This window comes from Nicotiana tomentosiformis, chromosome 11 (assembly GCF_000390325.3).
Source record: "Nicotiana tomentosiformis chromosome 11, ASM39032v3, whole genome shotgun sequence".
Taxonomy (NCBI): Eukaryota; Viridiplantae; Streptophyta; class Magnoliopsida; order Solanales; family Solanaceae; genus Nicotiana; species Nicotiana tomentosiformis.
In genome coordinates this window covers 29,402,889-29,420,064 of record NC_090822.1, presented here as the reverse complement: position 1 = coordinate 29,420,064, position 17,176 = coordinate 29,402,889, and the positions used below count along the sequence as shown (strand labels likewise).

At 36.1% G+C, this 17,176-nt stretch overlaps 1 protein-coding gene across 2 annotated transcripts; it reads left to right on the top strand.

Annotated features, from left to right (window-relative positions):
• The first annotated feature begins 1,661 nt into the window (after positions 1 to 1,661).
• Positions 1,662 to 13,513, top strand: LOC104118891 (mitochondrial outer membrane import complex protein METAXIN). 2 transcript variants are annotated; one of them, XM_070187963.1, is made up of 6 exons: positions 1,662 to 1,966; positions 5,504 to 5,838; positions 6,352 to 6,428; positions 6,517 to 6,577; positions 7,843 to 8,002; positions 12,503 to 13,044. In XM_070187963.1, exons 1-6 carry the CDS (start codon positions 1,807 to 1,809, stop codon positions 12,517 to 12,519), a joined length of 810 nt encoding a protein of 269 aa, XP_070044064.1. In that variant the 5' UTR covers positions 1,662 to 1,806; the 3' UTR covers positions 12,520 to 13,044. The 2 variants fall into 2 exon arrangements, with proteins under 2 accessions (XP_070044064.1, XP_009628567.1); XM_009630272.4 differs by having other exon boundaries at positions 1,664 to 1,966; positions 13,020 to 13,513.
• Positions 13,514 to 17,176: the final 3,663 nt, after the last annotated feature.

Here is a 17,176-nt window from a genome sequence, read left to right as displayed (position 1 = left end):
CTGCATCCAAATGCATGAACTCTAAATTATCTTCAGAAATAAAATTTGCTTCAGCATTTTTCTCTGTCTTCTTCAGGGAGGCTTGATACAGCTCAACCAGGTGCTTTGGCGTACGACATGTACGTGACCAGTGTCCTTTTCCTCCACATCTATAACATGCATTTTCTGTGTTTGCTGCTTGCACCGCTTCATGCTTTTGTTCCTTCCTTTTCCACTGCTGGTGGTGAGGAGGGTTCTTTGGTGCATTATTATTACCATGATTAAAGTTTCTTCCCCGACTACGGTCATGACCACGATTGGGGCCACGTCCTCTTCCACGCTTAGCTTGGTGGAAATTCGTCTTATTCACTTCAGGGAATGGACAAGAGCTAGTTGGTCGGCTTTCATGGTTTTTCATTAATAGCCCACTATGTTGCTCGACTATAAGAAGATGTGAGATAAGTTCAGAATACTTTTTGAACCTCATCTCTCGATATTGCCGCTGCAGGAGCATATTCGAGGCATGAAAAGTAGTGAAAGTTTTCTCCAACATATCATGATCAATAATATTATCACCATATAATTTCAATTGGGAAATAATTTTGAACATAACAGAATTATACTCACTGATAGATTTAAAATCGTGTAGCCTTAGATGAGTCCAATCATAACGTGCATGTGGAAGAACGACCATCTTCAGGTGGTCATATCTATCTTTCAAATTATTCCACAGTATGACTGGATCTTTAATAGTGAGATACTCCATTTTCAAGCCTTCGTCAAAGTGATGGCGTAGGAATATCATTGCTTTGGCACGATCTTGGTTTGATTCTTGATTTTTGTCCTTGATGGTGGCTGCCATACCCATCTCATCAAGATGAATTTCAGCATCAAGCACCCAAGACATATAGCTTTTGCCCGATATATCCAGGGCTACAAATTCAAGTTTAGAAAGATTTGACATTATTTAAAAAAAAAAAGTTCGTACCTCTGATACTTTCAAAGTATTTGCTCGAGATGGCAGAGTCTCGTGCTGATAACGTATTATAAATAAAGACTGTAAAGTAAAGACAAGTATAGAGAGAAATTGATATATTATTCAAACTTCAAACTAATCTTCATAATGAACTGAAATTTTCTCTATTTATATAAGAAAGCAAGGTGCCGTGTAAGCTGTTTCTGCAAGCTGTACTATACCAGATATAGATAATCTTCTATCGGAGGTAATGTTTATCCGTAACGGAGTATCAACAGGTTAAGCTCATTGTACCAGATATGGATAATCTTCTACCGGGGTGATGTTTATCCATAACGGGGTACCGAAATGATAAGCTCATTGTACCAGATATGGATAATCTTCTATCAGGTGTGATGTTTATCCATAATGGGGTACCCAAAGGATAAGCTCATTGTACCAGATATAGATAATCTTCTAACGGGGGTGATGTTTATTCATAACGGAGTACTGAAAGGATATGCTCATTGAGGAGACTTATTTCCAAAATAGAGTACTAAATAGATAAATATATTTACGACGGAGTCTTATATAGATAAGATTTTCAGGAAGCTTATTTACAATATAGTACTAAATGAATATCATAGTATAATATATTTATAACAAAGTGTGCTTTTTTCAAAAACAATTTGTGAGGTAAATTATAAAAGAGAGACATTTATGATCGCAAAATGCTACACAGGCCTTCTATTCCCGAAAGTCCCTATTTCAGTCCCTAATTTCCCAAAACACCGCCCTTAATTTTCTCCAGAAGTTAAAACCCTACCCTACTAGGGTTTTGTTCTCACCAATTTCAATTTCATAATTTGATAATGGAAGAAGCAAAAGAGAGAGAGAAGTTGACACTGGTGACCCGAAAATCCTGTTTCGGACTACCCACTTCTTGCCCCAATTGTTTGCCCGTTTATCTTTATCTCAAATTTTCCAAAACCCCATTTGATTTGGCTTTCAATCTCATTAACCCCGATTCTGGTACTTCTTTTTTCCCTTTCTTCTTAATTATCAAAGTTTTATTTTAGTATGTTTTTATTTTGGCTATTTTGTTAGTTGTTGGTACTACCTTCGTCCCATTTTAGGTGATGCACTTTGACTAGACATGGAGTTTAAGAAAAAAAAAAGATCTTTAAAACTTGTGGTATATATAGATATAGATATTTGTGCGACCATAAATCATCTCATTAAAAAAAATATGAAGTTTAAAATTAAATTATTTCTAAATATAGAAAGGTATTATGTGTGATTTCTTCCCATCTGCCTAGTTCTTGGTGGACATAGTTACCCTAGTGGATGGTATAGATACCGGAATTAGTGAGGTTGCACATGCTGGTTCGGACACTACCGTCATTTAAAAAATAAGAAATGTATTATTCTTGTTGGGATGGTTTAAAAGGAAGGTGCATCGCATAAATTGCGTCCTAGGGAGTAATAATTACTTTATGCTAAGAAAATTTAAATGTTATTTTGTAATTTGTCAAAATTTTATTGTCATTTTCTTGCTCTAGATGGTCATGTGCCTACATTAGCTAATGATGTGGTGGAATATTATTGGTGAAAGAGGGCAATATTCATATTGTTAGAACTCTAATATCTGCACCAAATGATCATGTACTTTTTAAGAAAAATAAATGATAATTCATATTCCTTCACTCAAGCAGTGTTCGACTATTGATTGCTTTTGCTGCTTTAGATGAGTCAAAGTTTTAGTTAAAGTGACAGTCTGAAGTTGGCCTGGCTTAGTTTTTTCGAGTACGGTCATTATTTTCTTGATGAGCAAAGAAATTTTTCTTGTCCAGCGGGATGTGTGGATTGGGTGCATGTCACAAATTCGAGCTGTATTACTGACACGAAATCAGGTATCTCGGTAGGAGCAGGGTATAAGAGTGGGCTCATACTCCTCCGAAATAGACCTAAATGACATCGAGGGAAACTGTCTTAAACGACCTACAGTTTCTCTATATTAATACGGAATTAATTAAGAACGAACACAATGGGCTTTGAAGGATCCATATAGGCGGTTGGCTCTATGGCTACTTGTTGTTGTAGAGAGTTTTTATTTGTGTTTGATACTTGTATGTCTGTATATCGATAAAAGCGAGAGTTGGAGACTATTTGGTTTTAAGAGCTCCTAATATCTACATGTTGTTAGGACTCTCTGAAAATGTTGCTGGGTGCGTGTTCGATCCTTCGAAAGTAGTATATTTATTGGGAGGATCCGACACGGGTGAAACGACATTTTGGAGAGTCCGCGTAACATAGCCTAGTATGCTTAAAAGTCAAAGATCACAAAATTGTTGAAGTATTAGAATGAAAAGGACCCGTACTTATCCAATAAAAAAAGGAATGAAAAGGACCCGATATAAGCAGAACACACTTAGAGAATTGATATAATGTACTCAACTGGGATTGAATTAGTCCCATATTTGCTATTGGAAAAAAAGAGTTGTATTCCTTCTATCTTCCGATCGATGAGATTTAGATAATTAAGTAAAGTAGATCAAATTCATGGACAATTTGGCAGTAAGATCAGCGTAGGTTTTAGTTAGAGCTGCTAAATATTCAGATCTGTCTTTTTTTTTTTTTTTGGGTTCCTAGATGGTAAATTTACTGTGGTCTAGCTCAACTCTTCATTTGAGTTGTTTACTAGCTTGGAATAGGAGATTTCATGTCTTAAGTGATTCAAATACTCTCTGATATTAGAAAAAATAATTCCACATACCATTTGACGAGAATCTTGAATTAGAGAAGCTCTTTCACAACTACAGATGATTTTACATTTCTTCAAAAAAAGACAATTAGGGATTCATTGGAATTCTCACATTTATTTGGAAGTTACTTATTTCGGATGGTAAAGCCCCCAGATGGTGCATTTTTTGAAACGAGGTCCTCGGTGACGCTGACATAAGACTCCTTATTCTTATTTCTATTTATTTTAATTTACATAATAAACCTAAACTAGAACTAAACTGAACTAAATGAAGCAAAGTTTATTGTTTTAGCAAAAATGGCTCTCTGGGTTCGTATCGATTGGTTGAAAGGCTTGAAAGAGAACGTTGTTTTGGGCGGAAGGAGGGGGGATCCGTTGTACCAGATTCAAGGGATTAGTGCATCCTTCAAAACAACATAACAAACATTCCTTTAGAAACGAAAAAAGCATCTATTCGAGGGGGAGATGAGAGGTATTTTACTCCACCACAGAAAATTATTTGATTCTTGTCTTTCGAAAAATTTCCACGATATACCCGAACATTTGGCTGGCTGGCGAGGCAAAATGAACATTTCGTCCCTTTGTGCTTGTGATGAAGGGTTAAAGACATTTACCTCTACTTGAAACATGGAAGCAAAGGTTGAATTTTTCCTGATAAGTAGGTTGAGTCCACTATAGAAGATACAATGTGTGATTGATGATTGTTTCAAGATAAAAGAGCGCAGTCTTGGGGGATCAAAATAATTTGTAGCAGCTGTATGGTAAAGTTTGTTGATAAGTTTTGTAGTATGTTAGCAAGGTACCTATTTTTACTTTACCAAAAATACCCCTAAGAGTACATTAACAATATTCTAATGAGAGGGACGATTATGTCTTTGTACCAAAAATTAAATGTTATCTCTCTCTCCTCTTTTCTCTGGCAGCCGCAGGTCCCTCTTTTTCTTCTTTGTTTTAGTTCTTTCAATCTCTCCCCAAGTTCAACAAAAAAGCTGTAGCACTTTTTCCATTGTCAACAATGGCAATCTAGAAACCATTCTATTAATAATATCTGGAAATTTTGTGTTCCATGACCCAATTCCTCGAGAACGCAATTGCTTCAGGCATTCTGATTCTTACCATTGCCGTCGTTGGACTGAACTCCGGTGCCGTCGGCTTTATTTTCGGACCTGTAGCTAAGCTCATGCCTGAAAACTTTTTAGTCTAATCATTTTCGATCATTCATTGCTTGCAACAATCATTATTGAAATAATGACAAATATATATAATTGGAAATGATCCAACACAATTTAATTGCTATTGTCAAGATTAGTTTAGAATATGATTTCAGCCAAAATAATGATGATAACTGTCCCCAGCAAAGAGATCTATAAAATAAATAAATAAAAGAGTGTAACTAAAGGGAAAAGACGATGGAGATTGTCTGGGTATTGAGTAATGGTGAAACGAGCTCCTAAAAGGCCATAGTTAATGTGTATTGCAGTCTGTTTTTTCACTTAAAAGAGTAAAATGACAACTTTGTTTAGAATTTATTAAAGAGATGGAAGATAAATTAGGGTATTTTTGGTAAAGCAAAAATGGGTATCTTGCTAACATACTTCCTTCATGTAGTATGTTAGCAAGACCCATATATATATATATAGTAATGATTTCAAATGGGAATATTTTGTGTAGTTCTTTTACGGTTTTCTCCATTTGTTCTGTTAGGTTTCTTGATATTTTGAGTCATTCACATGCCATATCTTTTCTTTTAGAACGTTGAGTGTTCCTATAAGCTCATCGCGCAATGTTTTTTGTATTTTCTCCAGACCAAATACCTTATGTTGAATCTGGTACATACGTAGCCTACAACAATGAGAAGGGTGGAGTTATCCGCAGTTTAATCGAAGACGGTTTCGTTGATTTGGACTCCCAAGTCCGTGGTATACCTGAATGGATATCAGCAAAGGCTATGGTTGATTCATGGCTTGCAGATGCCATCATGTATGAACTATGGGTGGGTTCTGATGGAAGTTCTGCATGCAAAATTTATTACTCAGATCTCCCATGGCCACTTGGAAAAATTTTGTACTTAAAGCAAGTTCATGTTGCGAAACAAATTCTTGGTGTTACAAAAGATAATGCTGAAAGAAGAGAGGAAGAGGTAATATGTTTCTACTGGTATCTGTTTTTTCTCTTCCACTATTCTTTTACTAACACTGTGAGACCAAATCCCTGGTGGAATGGGTTTTTGTCTATGTTTTTAATTGTTCTTATGTTTTGAGTTGGGTGAGACGGGGAAGGAGAAGGTGTAGTGCCCATTGAACTTTACACCTATAGTTATAAATTAACAGTGAGCTACCATTTAATCCTAGAAGAAAGGGATCGGATCTATGGATTTTTCTGCTTTAGGAAACTATTGTCTCATAGAACTCCGAGTACTGGAATGAAATAGGCCCAAATGGCGTAATGGAGAAAATTCATATAGCCCACGCAAATTAGTTTGAGGTTGAAGTAGTGTTGTTGTTGTAGATAACTATGCAGTCTCTCGGTTGCTATGGTAAGGGAGTCCAGCCAGTTTGATGAGATTCCATTTTTGCTTAGTTTGTGATCTTTCTTGCAACTTTAATCACATATTGTTCAATGTGGTGGTTGATCAAAAACTTTTGCTGGACAGATTTACAGGAATGCTAATGATGCCTTTAGTGCTTTATCAACTAGATTAGGGGAGCAAGCCTATTTCTTTGATAACAGGTTAGTCATTCAACAATAGTTCAGCTAACTAAGCAAATGAATCATTTTCTTTGCGCCATTATTACTAATCTTTGCAGTTATCTAACAGGCCAACAAGTTTGGATGCAGTTTTCCTCGGGCATGCACTTTTTACACTGTATGCATTACCAGTGAGTATGCTGTGGCTTTATTGAACTGATTTTACTTATTTAGTTTTTATTCAATGGCTTGTACTTCCGAGGACATGGCCCTTGATAGGAAGGTGTGGAGGTCGAGCATTAGAGTGTTAGGTTAGGAGGTAGCTGGTAAGGTTCGTCGGGGGAGGGAGGCTGGTCTGATAAGGTTTTGTCCTAGGCTGCTACCGATTATTGTTGTGTCCTCACTATTCTTTCGTTTTTCATAGTATCGGGCTTTATTCATTTGTTTTGTTATTGTTTTTCATCTATTTTTTGGTTCTTATGCTGTTGTTATTACTCATATGGTTCTGTTGATGGTACTACATATTGTTTCTCTCACTTGTCTCTTGTCTCTTTTCGTTTTCTTAAGCCGAGGGTCTTTCGGAAACAACCTCTCTACTCTCCGGGGTAGGGGTAAGGTATGCGTACACTCTACCATCCCCAGACCCCACTTGTGGGAACTCACTGGGTTGTTGTTGTTGTTCTTGTCAATGGCTTGTACTGTAATATATGGTAAATTTGGGAAGTAATGGTTTAGTTAATAAAAGCTATAACCAGTGTGTGGAGATGACAATCGGTTTTCTTTCATCTGAAATATCAAGTCAAACAGTCTGTCATTTCAAACTCATCATTGTGCCTGTTCCTTCAGTATTGTGTAAGAAGGGAACAAGACATAGAGATAAGGAAGGATGAGCAATCATAGGGGACAATATTTCCTGTGTGATAAAACTACTTTATTAAGAGAATGGTGCTGTTTTTGGCTGCTTTCCCAGTTTGCTTTGGTTGACAGCTGCTTTGTTTGAAACAAACATGAAATATCTACAAATTAGATGCCTAGGAATTTTTTTAAATAGTTGGAGATGTTTAAACAAATATTTGGAATGTGCTAAAAGTTGGGGAACGGGTTATAGACATATCATTGTCAATTAATACAAAATAGGTAGGGTTTAAGTTAGTCTAATTTCCTGGATATAGGAGAATCCCCACTCGAATCTCATCGATCTGGGAGAGTTATCATTAAAAGGAGCGGTAAAATAATTTAGGAAAGTTCGTTAATTGTTTGAGATAGAGGTAGTATATCGTTCGAGACTGGCAGCAGACATGTCTGTATCTCATCTCTTTTGAAAGCAGAGCAGGCTGTTGAATTTTGTTTACTTTCTACACCACCCTATGAATTTATAAGAGCAGTATAGAACAGGCGAAATTTCACTTGTGGCACTTTCAGTAATTACCTTTTAATTGTCGATATCTGCTGATAGGAAAATTCAATGCTCCGAAGCAAGCTCTTGGAACATGATAATCTTGTAAGATACACTGAGAAGCATAAACTTGAATTGGTAGATTCTAGTGCATCATCATCTTCTGGCACACAATCCCAGAGTGATCCTTCATCAGTGCCAAGGCGTCCTTCACAATGGAGTGAGTCTTAACTTTCTGATAGTACCCATTATTCTGCTTTATATAGATTTTGGTTGGTTTTTTCATCTCGTCTTAGTAAGGAATGCGCTAAAAAGTAGGTTTTACCTAGAATGAGGGGCATAGTATATTAGTCAATTTCTTTTTATTTAGTTGTTGCTGGTTTTCTCTTTAGTTTTTTGAATTCTTTGTGATAGCACGTTAGTTACATCTTAAATTTATATTACTTTTTCTAAGTTTTTGTTAGTATAAAAATAATTCAAATCTCGAAGGCCTATGTTTCACTTTTTATTGTTGGTCGAACTCCTCACCTTACCTTGCATGTTAAAACCATGATCTTGATGTGTTGTTTGATTTGAGGAAAAGCGCATCTAATACTTATGCAATACTTGGTTTCTGGTATAAAATCCTGCTTTAATAATATAACTTCGATTAGTTGTGTAACTATGAACAAAATGGAGCTTTCGCCGAACAAAAGCACCAAATGCTAGCCCATGAACTTGGCAAAAAAACTTGGCACCAAATCCATACTCCGAATACATTTTTAGATGCCTAAACTTGGCAAAATATTTCATTTAGACAACTAATCTTTAGCTGTGACTTATTGAACACTTCGACTTGTTGGATTGTTGTCTATTAAGTCCCAAGTGCTGGCATGGAGGATTGTGCATTTCACACCTGAATTTTTGCCTGGAAAATGACTTCAGACCCATAAACTGAAATTTTTTGAGTTTCTTTTCAACCTCCTCGTTGACTCAGCTTCCAATTTCTCCTCTGACACTACACCCTCCCAAAAAAAATGGAGAGAGAAAATGTAGTGGGTACAAAATATTGGAGTTTTGATTTTTGGAAAATGGAGAAAAAGCAAGGGTTATTCTCGACACTAAAGATGAGGTGGTGTGTGGGTTATTGGCCGAGAAAAGTTGCCCGCCTATGCTGAGTTTGCGACGGAGGAAGAGGGAAAGCGATAGCAATTTGATTGCACATGCTGAGTTGTTGATCTCAAGATAAGGGTATTTGAGACTATTGGGAGATCTTAATTCGGTAGATGGAGGGTTCTGATTCAGGTGGCGGAGAATGTTAGTAAAATTTTGATAGCAAGACAAATAAGAGACCCTCAAACTCAGTAGAAGAGAAGTGTAAGAAAAGATGATTCTATTTTACAACTTGGCTTGCACTATATTGCTAGAATGAATTTTTATAGGTGATAGATCATGTATGTAATTTAATGTACATGCATCTTCATTTAATTTTGGACTCCTCATATTCCCAAAGTACGTGAATGAACTAAAAATAAATTTCATACACAAATAAAGTTTGATATTTCAACACCCCTCCTTAAACTTGATTCATCACACGAAGAGACATCCATAACTTTTGAAAAATATCAATCTTCGATGGCTTGGTAGTAATATCTGCAGCTTGTTCTTGTGATTCCACGAACTCAAGCTCCATCTCCTTCTTGGAAATGTAATCCCTATTGAAAGGGTATTTCATATTAATGTACGTACTTCTTTCATCAAAGAGTTCTTGGCTAATTCAATAATTGCCCTGTTTTCAAAACAAGTTATTGTTGCATCTTGTGGTTGGTGAAGTTCTTCCAAGTTCCAACAAGCTCCTTAGCCATGTTACATGAAAAACACAAAAAAACTGCTACATACTTGCTTCACTTGTTAACAAAGCTCACAATTGCTTCTTGGTATTCCATGTAAATGCAGAATTTCCAAGAGAAAAACAAACTCAATTGTACTTTTCGATCATCGTCACTAGTCCAGTCATTGTAACAATAGCCACCAAGCTTGAATTCCTTGGAAGATGAGTAGAAGATTCCATACTCAAGCATACGAAGTATTCTTTAGCTACCTTCATTAAGAGCTAGTATGAGCTTTAATAAAACGCCTCACAAGTCCGACACCAAATGAATATTCGATCTTGTACAAGTCAAATATCTCAAGCTTCCAACAAGGCTCTTGAAGAATGTGGGATTGGTCTTGTCTCCATCTCCATGCTTGTATAATTTAGCTTCACAGTCGACAAGGGTGCTTATGAGCTTGCAATTCTCTATCTCAATTTTTTTTGAGATTTTCTTTTTCATTTTCTTCTTGAGAAATAAAAATGCCTTCCTATGCAGCAAATTCGACATAAACGAGCCACTTCTCACCGGTCCCTTTGCAAGCCTGTAAGCACCCTCGTGGAATGTGGAGTTAAATTATCCAAGCATGAGGATGGACACAAAATCAACCCCTACATTCTTCAAGAGCCTTGTTGGAAACTTGAGAAATTTGACTTGTAAAAGATTAGATATTCCTTTAGATGTTGGACTTGTGAGTCGTTTTATAGAAGCTTTTACAACCTCTCATTTAAAGGTAGCTAATGAGTACTTAGGTATGCCAAAGGTACTCTTGACTATAGAATCATTAGATTCATCTCCAAGAACTTCAAAAGCTTGTTGCTATTGTGATATTGATTGGGCTGGTGATGTTGATGATCTAAAAAGTACTACCATGTTTGTTTGTTTTCTTGAAAATTTCGCATTTAAATGAAATTCCAGAAGCATGCAATTGTGACTTTGTCAACCAGTGAAGCAAAGTATGTACCGGCTTCCTTTTGTGTTTGTATGCAATTTGGCTAAGGAGGCAACAAATTGTTTTGTTGGAATAACAAATTTGCTATTGCATTGGTCAAGAACCCAAAATTTCCTTAAAGGAGTAAGCATATTGATATATTATATCATTAGGGATTGCATATCTAAGAAGGATATGGAGTTTGAGTTCGTGAATTCACAAGGCCAAGTTAAAGATAATTTCACAAAGTCGTTTAAGATTGATATTTTTCAAAGTTGTGTATAGGTGTGACGAATCAAGTTTAAGGGGTTGTTGAAATATTGAATTTTATTGATATATGACATTAATTTTTAGTTCATGGACTAGTTATTCGTTAAATGTTTTAGGAGATGCATGTAATAGTAGATTACTCTAGTCTCCGGAACTAATATGGTGAGTTCAGTCATGTAATTTGGGAATAAGAGATGTGTAAGATTAAATGAAATTCATGTATGTTAGGCTAGATACATGATCAAGATTTCCTATAAATTTCAATGTATTCTAGCATTTTGTGCCAGCCAAGTTGTGAACTAGAATCATCATTTTCTCCGCTTCTTTTCTAGCGAGTTTGAGTGTTTCTTAGTTGTCTTTCTCTCCAAATTTTTCTTACAAGCAAGTTTAGAAGAATAAAAATAGCCCGATGCGCTAAGCTTCTGCTATGCGCGGGGTTTGGTGAGGGCGGACCATATTGGGTCTTATGTATGCAACGTTATCTTGTATTTCTGCAAGAGACTGTTTTTGCGGATTGAACACGTGACCTCCTCGTCACATGAAAACAACTTTTATCACTTTGTCAAGGCTCCCTTTGTTGAGAAGAAGAAAAAAAATGAAATAGCCATGTTTTTTTTTCTTCTTCTTTCTAATGAAACATGCCTTTGATTCATTTGATTTTTTTCTACGTTACCCGCATATAAACTTCATACATTTGAAACATGCCTTTGGTTTTTTTGATTGACGGTTAGTTAAGGATTAATTAGTTACAAGTCCGACAAGTTGAAGTGTTCAATAGGTCACTCCTTTAAATTAGGTGTCAGAATGAAATGTTGTGCCAAGTCTAAATGTCTATCAATGTTTAGCCTTTAACTTACTAGTGTTCAAAGGGTTGAGATAGCTTTTTAATAATTTATTTAACTTAGGGGTCGTCCTGTTTGTTGACAAAATTATGTTAGGATTATAATGCTGGTGTTATAATATTGGGATTAATAGTTCCTGGATTATTTAATGCTATTGCTATTGTTTGGTTCATTGAATTAAAACTGGGCTTTAAAATGTTTAATTCAAAACATGTGTTTGGTTTGAAACTAGATAATATTTTTTTTCCTATTTTGACCTTGGATATTCAGCGACTTAGATATAGATGAATCATTTACTACAGATTTGTCTTTTGATAAATAGAGATGGACACATGGCCTACACCAAAAAGAAAAAAAAATCATTTCTTAAGGCCTCACTTTCTATGTTCATCTGTGTTGGTCCCTGTATCCCATCCAGCTATGTCATTCAATCCCTTTATATAAGCAAATTCAAACCTGTGAGAGGACAAACTGTAATGAAACTACATGCATAAACCGTCATTTGTATAATATGTATGCCTAGCACTCTTTTATAGTCTGTCAAGGAAAAGATGAATTGGGGAGAGGGATGCTTTTATAGGTACTCGAAATTGAGAATGTTAACCAATGAGACTGATTATAAATAAAAAACCTTTAAGATTATGAAATAAGGTATTCAAAACTGAGAAGCAAAAATTTCATCATGAAAATAAAGTTATTCTCTATCTGAGAATCCAACAATATGAAATTAGTTGAAGTGTAGGTTCAAAACTCTAAACAACTTCCAAGTTCTAGCTTCTATGTTTCTCTGCAGCATTCTTCTAATCATATATCCATTTTGTGGAAAGAAAAAGAAACGTACTGATGACAATGCGAAAGGAGCTTTTTGAGGGGTGATCTTGTCATTTGGAAAGCTTTATCCAGGTATAAATGATCCTGGTATTATTATGCCACATCTGATGTGGATAAATAATACCAAGATTTTGGTTTAAATTTATTAGTGGTATCAGCTAATACCAATAACCAAACATTGGTAAATTTAACCCAAATTTTATACTAGAACTGGAATCCTAATCCCGGTAACCAAACGGCACCTTAGTGTAGTCATTAACTCCTTCACTTGCTGTGTATTCCAATCAGTGACTGAAGATATATACTTGTGCCCTTTCATAATTCGTATAGTTGTAAATGTGCCTTTGTTTTTTGGTGAAATATAATCGTAAATGTCATTGATGAAACACTTGCCAAAGTTTTGGTATTACATCTGGAAAACTACATGTCAATTCAACTTCGTCATCAGTTGATATTGCATGATCTGCTTATAAGCTGATGGTTTTGTTTCTTTTCTTTCATTCATTCATTTAGGTTCGAAACCCAAAAGCAAACCTAAGAGGGAAAAAACTGAGGAAGAGAAGAAGTTTCGTAGAAGAGCTAAATATTTTCTGGTCACTCAACTGATTGCAGTTTTAGTTTTCCTCTCTCTCCTTGGAGGATCTGGTGATGCTGAAGTGGAGCTTGATGAAGATGACTATGAATGAGCAGTGCGCGTCTTGATTTTCATTTTTGAGTCCAGTTAAGAGTAGTTTAGGCTCTTGATGCACGTTGAGCAACTTCCCTCGTGTTATAGTCCGGAAAATTTTGGAATTCTGCTCGGTGTATAAATCCATGATTTGTGGAATCACTGGAATAAATCTGAGCTTTTTCCTTTCATAAATCCTAGTCTGTCTTGCTCTCTTAAGAAAAATGGGGCAAGGGACAAATATAAGAGATGAAAATCACAGTTGCTCTTTAATTTTTACGATGTGCTATGATTTTTTTCGGACTTAAGTTTGATGGATATTGGAAAATGGTTGAAGGTCTCTTTTGCAGAGCTGTTAGATAGCATCATAGGGTGCAATATTTTGCTTAACAAGTTTTTCCAAGAAGGTTTCTGCAAAACAGTTGTTGCAACTGTTTTTTTTTTTTGGAACCCCAGGAGCAGCCGCTACAGCCTCTGCCACAACCTCTGCCATTCGGGTGAGCACTCTGTACGCACTGGGTAAACCCCCACTATGTAATAGCCTGCAAACCACACAGGGATGTAAACCGCACAGTCTCTGGTTGCAACTGTTGTTGAAGAAGTCTTTTAAGGTGTTTTCCAGAGAATAGTTTTATGGATAATTTGAACCAGTAATAGCTGGTCGACTCAATTCATAGTATCCAAAATAAGTTTCTTGAAATTATTTAGATGATATTACTTATGGTTGTTCCCGTGTTTCCACGGCATTAATAAGGCCTTGAAAGGGATGAGACATCTTAAGTTTCCTCATTGCACGAGGAGTTTATTTCGCAGTCTAATTTTTCACTTTTAACCTTCCTAGAGAGTTTCAACCATAACTAGTTTTTATATTACAATCATAGTTCTTAACATTTGTTTATATCTCTAGCTTGTATATTTTTTAGCATTTGTGAACGGCCAGAAGTCATATTTGTCATCTCTGTTTGATATGAACTATCTTGGAACTTAGAGAATATTACATTTCTCCAGCATTTGTGACCGGCCAAAAGTCATATTTGTCATCTGTTTGGAATAAACTATCTTCGAACTTACAGAATATTACCCTATCTCCACATGACAGACAAATTTAACTTATGTAATTAAGCCTATTAACCAATAATAATCTACCCATTGTGATCCCACAAGTGAGGTCTGGGAAGAGTGAGATGTATGCAGACTTTACCCCTACTTTGTGCGAGGTAAAGAGGTTGTTTATAATAGACTCTCAGCGCAAGAAAATTATTTTCAAAACAGGTTTGAAAAATACAAATTAAAAAAGGTAAGATAAAAATACTGAAGAAAAAGAAAGTAATGACAACAAAAATAGTAAAGAAACCTAAAATAAAAGAAGCAACACTAGTATTGAAGAATAAGATAATAATAAAATAATAATAATAATAATAATAATAATACTACTACTGATAAGGAGAAGAGGAAGCAGATAAGGTGCTCTAACCTAGAATCATACTCTCCCACAGAAAAGAGAGAAATCGCTCGATTACCGACTAACCTCCCTAATGTTTGACGTCTATGCTCTTCTATCTAGAGTCATTTTCGGTGAGCTGAAGATGTGCCATGTCTTGTCTAATTATCTCTCCCTAATTTTTCCTCAGTCTACCTCTACCGTTCCTTAGACGTATCACTGCCAACCTCTCGCACCTCCTCACTGTGGTATCTGTGCTTCTCCTCTTCACATGCCCCAATTATCTCAGCCTTGCTTCCCGTATCTTGTCCACCATGGAGGTCCCTCCCACCTTGCCTCGTATATCTTTGTTCCTAATCTTATCTCTCCTAGTATTTTCACACATCCATCTAACCATAATCATTTTCGTGACTTTCATCTTCTGAACGTGTGAGTTCTTGACTAGCCAACACTCTGCCCCTTATAGAATAGTTAGTCCAACCACCACTTTATAGATCTTTACTTTAAGTCTTTGTGGCACATTCTTATCCAGATGCGAGTCTCCATTTCATCCATCTCTCTCCAATATGATGTGTGACATTTTTATCGATCTCCCAATTTTACTAAATTATTGATCCAAGATACTTGAAACTTCCTCTCTTGCAGTTGACTTGTGTATCAATACTCATTTCTACATTTGCCTCATATGACGTGTCACTTAACTTGCACTGCATGTACTTTGTTTTAGTCCTGCTCAACTTGAAACCTTTAGACTCAAATGTCTGTCTCCAACCTCCAGTCTATTGTTAACTCCACCACGTGTTTCGTCAATCAATACTATGTAATTAAGCCTATGAATACTCAAATTTAAACCGATACTTTTAACCAAAATATGAAAACTTTCCATAAAAAATGTTAAAATAGTTGGGTAACTCCTTTTTAAAGTTGTGGTTATTTGAATCCAGTTTAGAACTATATATTCTTTTTCTTTGACATTTCTATAGTAGAATTTTGCTTGTCATTGATTCCCATGTCTGAACTTGCTTAAATTGCCTGTCTCAGACCCTAAAGGATGAGAACGGTAATAGGTTACGACTAACGTAAAACTAGCCAATTTATGCAAAGAGAGAGATTACATAGGTAGAATGAGCAAGTGGCACAATGAAGGATTAAACTAAAGAATATTGCTTGAGATGGTTTGGTCATGTCCTATATCGATCTCCGAATGCCCCATTCTATGTGACGACCCGATCGATCATTTTGTGTAATTGTGCCCTGTTTACCCTTGATACTTCACACATGTGTGTTTATGATTTTATGACCTTCGGGGTTGGTTGGTTTCATTCTGGCAAGATTTCGGGTTGATTTAAACCCTTTGGTTTTTGATTTAGAAGCTTAAGTTAGAAATGTTGACCAAACTTTAATTTTTGTGAAAACGATCCCGGAACGGTATTTTGATAGCCCCGATAGCTTCGTATCGTGATTTTGGAGGAATCGAATTCGAAAGTCCGTAGGTTGATTTGTGTTGTTTTGCCGAAAATTCGCAATTTGAGGTTTAGAAATTTGACCGTAGGTTAAATTTTGGCTATCAGGTCCGTAATTTAGTTTTGGGACTTGGAATAAGTCTGTTATACTATTTAGAACTTGTGTGCAAAATTTGGTATCATTTGGAGTTGAATTGATAGAATTCAGACGTTTAGTTGCAATTCTAGAAGTTCTTGAAATTTATTTTGAAATTCATGTATTTTGGTATCCGATTCGTAGTTCTAGATGTTATTTTTGTATTTTGATAGCGCGAGCGAGTTCGTATGGTTTTGTGTGAATGTTTGGTTTGGAGCCCCGAGGGCTCTAATGAGTTTTGGGCATATTTCAGAAGGTTTTTCACTGAAAACAAAAAATCTAGTGTGCTGGTGCTCTGATATCGTAATTGCGAGCACCAACTTCGCAATTGAGAACATGGCCGGGGAGGGACAGGTATCGCAAATGCGATACCTAATCCACATTTGCGAAATAATGGTCTGGGTAAGAAACTTCGCATTTACGATGAAACTATCGCATTTGCAAAGGGAACAATGTTTGCATTTGCGAACCCAATGTCGCATTTGCGAGGTTGCCCTTGAGTCTGTCAGTGCCGCAATTGCGAGAATTGCTTCTCAATTGCGAGGATTCAGAATATAATTGCGAACCCTGTGTCGCAATTGCGACATCTGCAGCTGAACAAAAGGTTAGAAAATCGGGATTTAGTCTCATTTTAGAACCCTAGATTTAGTAGGAGGCGATTTGGATAGGGGATTTTCATCTACAACTATTGGGTAAGTGATTCTAATTAATTTCCAACTATATTTCATTATAGCTTAGATTTAACATCAAATTTATGTGAAACAAAGAGGAAAAATTGAGAAATTTTGTCAAGTTTTTAAAAAAAATGAGAAATTGAGTTTTGAGAGCCGATTTGGACTCACATTTTGAAACTAATCATATATATAGACGCGTGAGGTTATGGGTAGTCGGAATCTACCTTTGGACTTGGGTTTTGATCGGGCAGGCCTCGGGTTTGACTTTTGTTGATTTTGGGAAAAGTAT

Excerpts from the sequence above, each read along its gene's own strand:
- LOC104118891 (XM_009630272.4), top strand. The coding sequence starts at position 1,807 with ATGGAAGAAGCAAAAGAGAGAGAGAAGTTGACACTGGTGACCCGAAAA. Across the intron at positions 5,839-6,351 it reads CTGAAAGAAGAGAGGAAGAG|ATTTACAGGAATGCTAATGA; the intron begins GTAATATGTTTC and ends TTTGCTGGACAG. Across the intron at positions 6,578-7,842 it reads TTACACTGTATGCATTACCA|GAAAATTCAATGCTCCGAAG; the intron begins GTGAGTATGCTG and ends ATCTGCTGATAG.